Genomic DNA, 6,611 nt, shown 5'->3' with positions numbered 1-6,611 from the left:
TGAGCATCATGAACTCGTTCGTGAGCGATATTTTCGAGCGCATCGCGGGTGAGGCTTCCCGCCTGGCCCATTACAGCAAGCGCAGCACCATCAGCTCCCGGGAGATCCAGACCGCCGTGCGCCTGCTGCTGCCCGGGGAACTGGCCAAGCACGCCGTGTCGGAAGGGACAAAGGCGGTGACCAAGTACACCAGCTCCAAGTAAAACCCCACAATGGACTGAAAAACACCAGAAACACAACGGCTCTTTTAAGAGTTACCCACAATCTCTTTGAAAAAGCTATACGATTGCTTTACTTCTAAATTTATGATTTTACTATGAAGCTTTCCCAATGGTCTAATTGTTATTTTGATCACATCTCAATCACAGCGATTCTCGGTAATGTAGATTGAACCCTCGTTCAATTATTGGTCTCATTAATAATACCCCATAAATTCATGACTGCGCTTTGTTCTCAGACGCGTTCACATTCGGCCCCTTTCCCTGGCTTTGGAGAGAGAGAGAATAGAGCGCAAATGCGTCAGTTTCCAATTCTGGTCAAGTTTGGTCTCAATAATCGATCAGTTCATTTCCTATCAGCCCCGGTTGTGCAGGAACCTTCAGTCTCAACGCTGGCAAATTTACACCAGAAATGTTCACTTTTGATTCCCACGAATATCTACAATATACCGTCCGTTTGTCGAGGTATGAAAATGAGACTTTCTGCCGCCTGGTTAGAGGGTTTCAAAAAGGACTGAAATTAACCGAAATGGATCCCGGATTCTAAAAGCGAATCTAGAACTTTGTATAAAATGTGAAATAGTCCCATTTCGGACGGATATTTGTAATTTTTTTTTGTCAGACCGAGTTAACTATTAATGGGATTTTCTATATGAAATCTATTTATTGTTTTATAAATATATCGGCGGTTTTTTCCATGTCGAATAAAAATAAAAGTTTGGATTCTGTAAATTTTGCGCCGTTATTTTCGGCTTGTTTTAGATACAGATAAACCCAGGACGAAAATCAGAAACGGACAGATACAGACAAAATGTAGACAAGGGAAAGAGAGAGCGAGATTAAGTGCATCCAACATTCGCATACTAAATACCTATTTCCAATTAGTACGGTATTGTGTCCTTTATTCGTTGCATAACATTTTGGCGGGCTTTCAGCATTTGAAATAAAAAAGGTTGGAATCTGATAATTTGGCGCCGTTATTTTCCGCCCTCACTCCGTGGAGTCTCCGGATTGGTGAGTTCAGTAGATATCTGATTGGTGATATGAACAACATTATGAGACGCAGCACAAAGTGACCAATCAGCAATGCCCGCAGCACCATTCCTCCCGAAGCTATAAGAGAACCGAATGTGAGAGGATTTCCTCATCCTTTGTGAAAGTGTTTGTGAGATTGTGGAAATGTCTGGAAGAGGAAAGACCGGCGGTAAAGCTCGCTCCAAGGCCAAGTCTCGCTCCTCCCGGGCTGGACTGCAGTTCCCGGTGGGCCGTGTTCACAGGCTCCTGAGAAAGGGCAACTATGCTGAGCGTGTGGGTGCCGGAGCCCCGGTCTATCTGGCTGCTGTGCTGGAGTATCTGACGGCTGAAATCCTCGAGCTGGCCGGTAACGCGGCCCGGGACAACAAGAAGACCCGCATCATCCCCAGACACCTGCAGCTGGCCGTCCGCAACGACGAGGAGCTCAACAAGCTGCTGGGAGGGGTGACCATCGCTCAGGGCGGGGTGCTGCCTAATATCCAGGCCGTGCTGCTGCCCAAGAAAACCAGCGCTGAGCGCTCCCAGAGGAAGTGATGCGTCCACAATGTGATCTAATAACCCAAAGGCTCTTTCCAGAGCCACTCACGGGATCAGTGAAAGGGCTGCTCACTGTCAGGAGGGAGTCAGAGATGCAGTTATTATAACGGTGGATTTATCTGTTTCTGATTTGTTAACTTGTGTTTTCAGTTCCCGCTCTGGATAGCGCTGTTTCTCTGCTCACACATTTCCCGCTTCAGTTAGTGAACTATTCATGGACAGGATATCAGAAACTATCATTCTGTAAATCCATCAATGTCAAAAGTACCGAATCTATTCGATGCAATAACGAGAGCGACATGAGGAAATTCACAAGCGGGTTTCACAGTGAGTGTTGCGCACGGACAGGATCTGATTCAATTGCATCTGCCCGCACGCAGTCTGTGAAAAGGACTGTCTCCGGTCTCAATTGCTCGTATAGGCAACATTTTCTTTACTTCCCATGGGGGTGGGACGGTTTAAATTCTATGCCGAATACTTACGAGATTCGAGTCTGAGCGGCCGAATTAATTTCTGTTCTAAACGCCGGTCACAGCTCTTTCATTTCTTGGTTTAATGGCTCTTAAAAGAGCCGTTGTTGTGTTTGGTGCTTAAGCCGGGTTTTAGGCGCGTTCCCCGCGGATGCGGCGGGCCAGCTGGATGTCTTCGGGCATGATGGTAACTCGCTTGGCGTGGATGGCGCACAGTTTGCCTTCCTCAAAGAGTTCCACCAGGTAAGCCTCGCTGGCCTCCTGCAGGGCCATGACGGCCGAGCTCTGGACGAGCAAGACGCCCAAGTCCTGAGCGATCTCTCGCACCAAGCTCCGGAAAGCCACTTTGCGAATTAGCAGCTCGGACTTCTGGTAGCGGCGGATCTCCCTCAGAGCCACAGTGCCGGGTTCGTAGCGATGAGGATTCTTCACTCCGCCCGTGGCTCGAGCGCTCTTCCGGGCCGCTTTGGTAGCCAGCTGTTTGCGGGGAGCTTTCCCTCTAGTCGATTTGCGCGCTGTTTGCTTGGTCCTGACCATTTTCTGAACCGATTACAGTCTGGCCTACAATCCGCATTTTTAAACTCTGTGAGGAACCGCCCCGAACAGTAATTGGCTGGAGCCCAACTTGAGAATTCCAATCAAACACACGCCCATCCCACCTCGCGTTCCGAGGTCTCTGCTCTATCTGTGAGACGGTGGGTGGCTCTTAAAAGAGCCATTGTTGTGTGTTTGGTAGAAAGGGTAAAGTTGTTCAGCCGCCGAATCCATAGAGAGTGCGGCCCTGGCGTTTCAGAGCGTACACCACATCCATGGCAGTGACCGTTTGGCGCTTGGCGTGTTCAGTGTAGGTGACCGCATCCCTGCAATTTCGATGTAAACTCGTTTCTTTGCTGCTTTGATCGCGCTCTCTCAGTCGAGCGCTGACTTCTTCTCTGTGTTTCCAGTAAAATCATGAAATAAGCGAAAAAATTGCCTTAAATTCTCTCTTCAGGGCTAAGCAGGGGAGCAGCGCGATCCTATGACAGGGAAATCTTGTGATTTTACACAAGAATGACTCGGAAATCTGGCGCTGAGGCCGGACACACAAACACAGTGACATTAGTCTAACCCGCCCGCCCCTTTAACACACTCTCGCTGATACAATGTTCACATCTACACACTGACAAGATAAACTGTGTCTCAGAATTACAGCTCCCAGGACAGGCTTTCCTCCTCTCTCGGCCTGAGCTGTGGATTCTCGGGAATTCATTGTAGGTTCCCAGCTCAGTAACTGTTAAACCCTCTGAGACCGGAGCTGCTCACAGTGTCTGTTCCCCAGGTTCAGGGGACTGCAGCCAATCACAGCTGTGCCTGGGTTAAACTGTAACTGGTTTAAATTATTATCTTGTTCACAAGCAGAATTATTTTTGATCATTTAAAGATACAGATTGTGTGCACTCAGCCACGAAACAACAGTATCCCGCCTTCATGTGGATTTCAAGAGAGAGGGGGTGGAGGGATTGACAGAGACAGAGTGAGTGAGGGCGGTGAGACTCAGGAAATGCAACAGTTGCAAAAATCCGAGTAAACTCTGGTTTTACCCAGAAATATTCTCATGAAGAGGCAGAAGCTGCATTCTCAGATCTTAATGATATTGTAACAGAGACATATTATTAATCCCACACGCAGGAACAGTTCTGCATTTTGACAGAAAAGAGGCAGTATAAACATAATAGTCCAGTTCTAAAAATTGTGCAAGGTCAGAGGGACTGAGAGTCTTTAGATCATTGAAGGAGACAGGAGATTTTGAGTGTGTAGTATGGAAAGCAGATGGGATCTTTGCTGTAATCAACAGAGGTACTGAGCATAAAAACAGGAACATTATGTTTATGCTTTCTAAAGCTCTGGTTGGACTGCAACTACAATATTGCATCCATTTCTGGTCACCACACTTTTGGAAGGATGTGATAGTCTTTGAGAGGGTGCAAAGAAGATTTACTAGAATAGTTCCAGGCATGAGGGATTACAGTTGCAAGGTTTGTTTGCGGAATCTGGAGCAGCTCTCCTTGAAGCAACCGAGATTGAGGGTTGGTCTGAGTGAGGTGTACAAGATTATTACAGGTTTAGATCAGGTAGACAAAGGAAACCTGTTCCCATTCTTCCCTGGCCACGGGGGAGGTGCCAGATGACTGGAGAACAGCTAATGTGGTTCCTCTATTTAAGAAGGGTTGTAGAAATAAGCCAGGGAACTGCAGGCCAGTATGTCTCACGTCATGGTTAGGGAAACTATTGGAGAAAATTCTGAAGGAGAAAATCTATCTCCACTTGGAGAGGAAAGTTTTGATCAGGGATATTCAGCATGGCTTTGTCAGAGAGAGGTCATGCCTAACAAATTTGTTTGAATTTTTGAGGAGGTGACCAGGTGTGTAGATGAGGGAAGTGCAGTTGATATAGTTTTTATGGATTTCAGCAAAGCCTTTGACAAGGTACCACATGGGAGACTTATAAAGAAGGCAAATACACATGGGACACAGGGTAATTTGATAAGGTGGACTCAAAATTGGCTTCGTTGTAGGAGACAGGGTGATGACAGAAGGCTGCATTAGTGATTGCAAGCCAGTGTCCAGTAGCATACCACAGGGATCTGTGCTGGGTCCCCTATTATTCATCATTTATGTAAACAACATAGATGACTATGTGGGCGGTAGGATTAGTAACCATCCTCTGTTAATTACTTTCCCACTAAGAGAAATATTTGCTGCCACTCACAAACTTATCTGATTTATCATTTCAGTTTGCAGGCATTAACATTGGAATCTCGCTTCCTGTAAACACTTCAATCGGCAACAATTATTTCAAATTGCATTTATTCACACAAGAACACGAGCTGCAATTGCTGCAAACACACACCAGTGGAGAGCAGCCCATTTCTCACAAAGAGCGGGCACAGTCTGAATGTTCTTCTCTCGTTCACTATCACTCCATCATTACCTGAATATGAAATTCTGGGATGGAAAATAGAGTGAAGTTGATATTTATTAGGCGCTTCCTCCCGCGTTACAGTTTATGCTAAAATGGCAGACAGAATTCCCGGAATGCTCTGGGTAATTTCAAACGGCCTTTCTCGATCAGAATGGCCGCACTGCGCAAGCGCACCAGTCGTCAACGGAAATCCTGTCTAGCCGCGCATGCGCAAGGAGCTTGATCGAGCGCAGCCTCAGTAACACCGAGTCTTAGCGGTTCTCAGAGCCCGAATGAAAGCCTCCGGGCCTGTTGGACGTGTGGCGGGGGACCCGGGGGACGGCATTAGATCCCCTGGTCTTCCTGATATATATTGTGGACCGACTGCTTGGTGTATGGGACACCATTTCAAAATTTGCGGATGACATGAAACTTGGAGGTATTGTGAACTGTGAGGAGGAGAGTGTTAAACTTCAAAAGGACATAAGCATATTGGTGAAATGGGCCGATAAGTTCGACCTCAGAATGACCCGGGGCCGGCCCTGGGGAGCATGCACACTCTCAATGCCGGGGAAGTCAGTGCATTTGATGGAGCCGTTTCTGGGATGCAGGGAATTGTGGGATCTGCAGCCACCATGGGCAGATGTTAGTAAGTGTTTTATTGCAGGTTGATTGTCAGTAACTTGAAATGTGAACGTTTCTTTCTGCACATTTGCTGTCTGATGTGCTGTGTATTTCCAGCATTTTCTCTCTTTATTTCAGATTACCACTATCCACGTGATGTTGTCAGTGAATTTTTGCAGGTGTTGCTCACAAAACCAAGGTCAGAAACTCAAACTGACAAATGAAGAACACTTTTGAATCAGAATGGATGTTGGACGTGGAAGTCGATCCTCGCTTACTTTGAAGGTATGTTCTTGTTGGTTGTTTTAGAACTGGAGAGTAGAGAGAGGAGAAGGTGGTGGGTTTTACTGCGAGCACTTTTGAGAACAGTAGGGCCCAAGCATTTCTGATATAATGTCATTTACTGTTTCTTGTATAGTAACAGAGACTGACAGGAAGTAAATTTCACATTCACATGTAACAGCAGAGAGTGACAGATGGTGTTAATTCCACCCACACTCATATATTGTAAGAGAGATTGACGGAAAGTTAATTCATCGAATCATAGAATGATTACAGCACAGACAGAGGCCATTCTGCCCATTATAGTCCATGCTGGTCTTCTGAAGGAGCAAATCACCTCTTGCCACTTCACCGCCTTTTCCACATAGCCCTGCACATTTTTCCTTTTTGGATAATAATCCAATTCTCTCTTGAATTCCTTAATTGAACCTGCCTCTACTACATTCTCAGGCACAATAACAGAGACTGACTGATAGAGAGTTAATTCCACACACTCAGTAACAGA

The 6,611-nt window shown here is 46.3% G+C and overlaps 1 protein-coding gene across 1 annotated transcript; it reads right to left on the bottom strand.

Moving 5' to 3' along the window:
* Nucleotides 1-2,392: 2,392 nt before the first annotated feature.
* LOC144670323 (histone H3, embryonic-like) lies at nucleotides 2,393-2,797 on the bottom strand. Its single transcript, XM_078532804.1, has one exon. The coding sequence runs from the start codon at nucleotides 2,795-2,797 to the stop codon at nucleotides 2,393-2,395; it is 405 nt and encodes a 134-aa protein (XP_078388930.1).
* Nucleotides 2,798-6,611: the final 3,814 nt, after the last annotated feature.

The sequence above is a fragment of the Cetorhinus maximus genome, chromosome 31 (genome assembly GCF_964194155.1).
Source record: "Cetorhinus maximus chromosome 31, sCetMax3.hap1.1, whole genome shotgun sequence".
Taxonomy (NCBI): Eukaryota; Metazoa; Chordata; class Chondrichthyes; order Lamniformes; family Cetorhinidae; genus Cetorhinus; species Cetorhinus maximus.
This window is presented reverse-complemented; position numbering and strand designations above follow the sequence as displayed.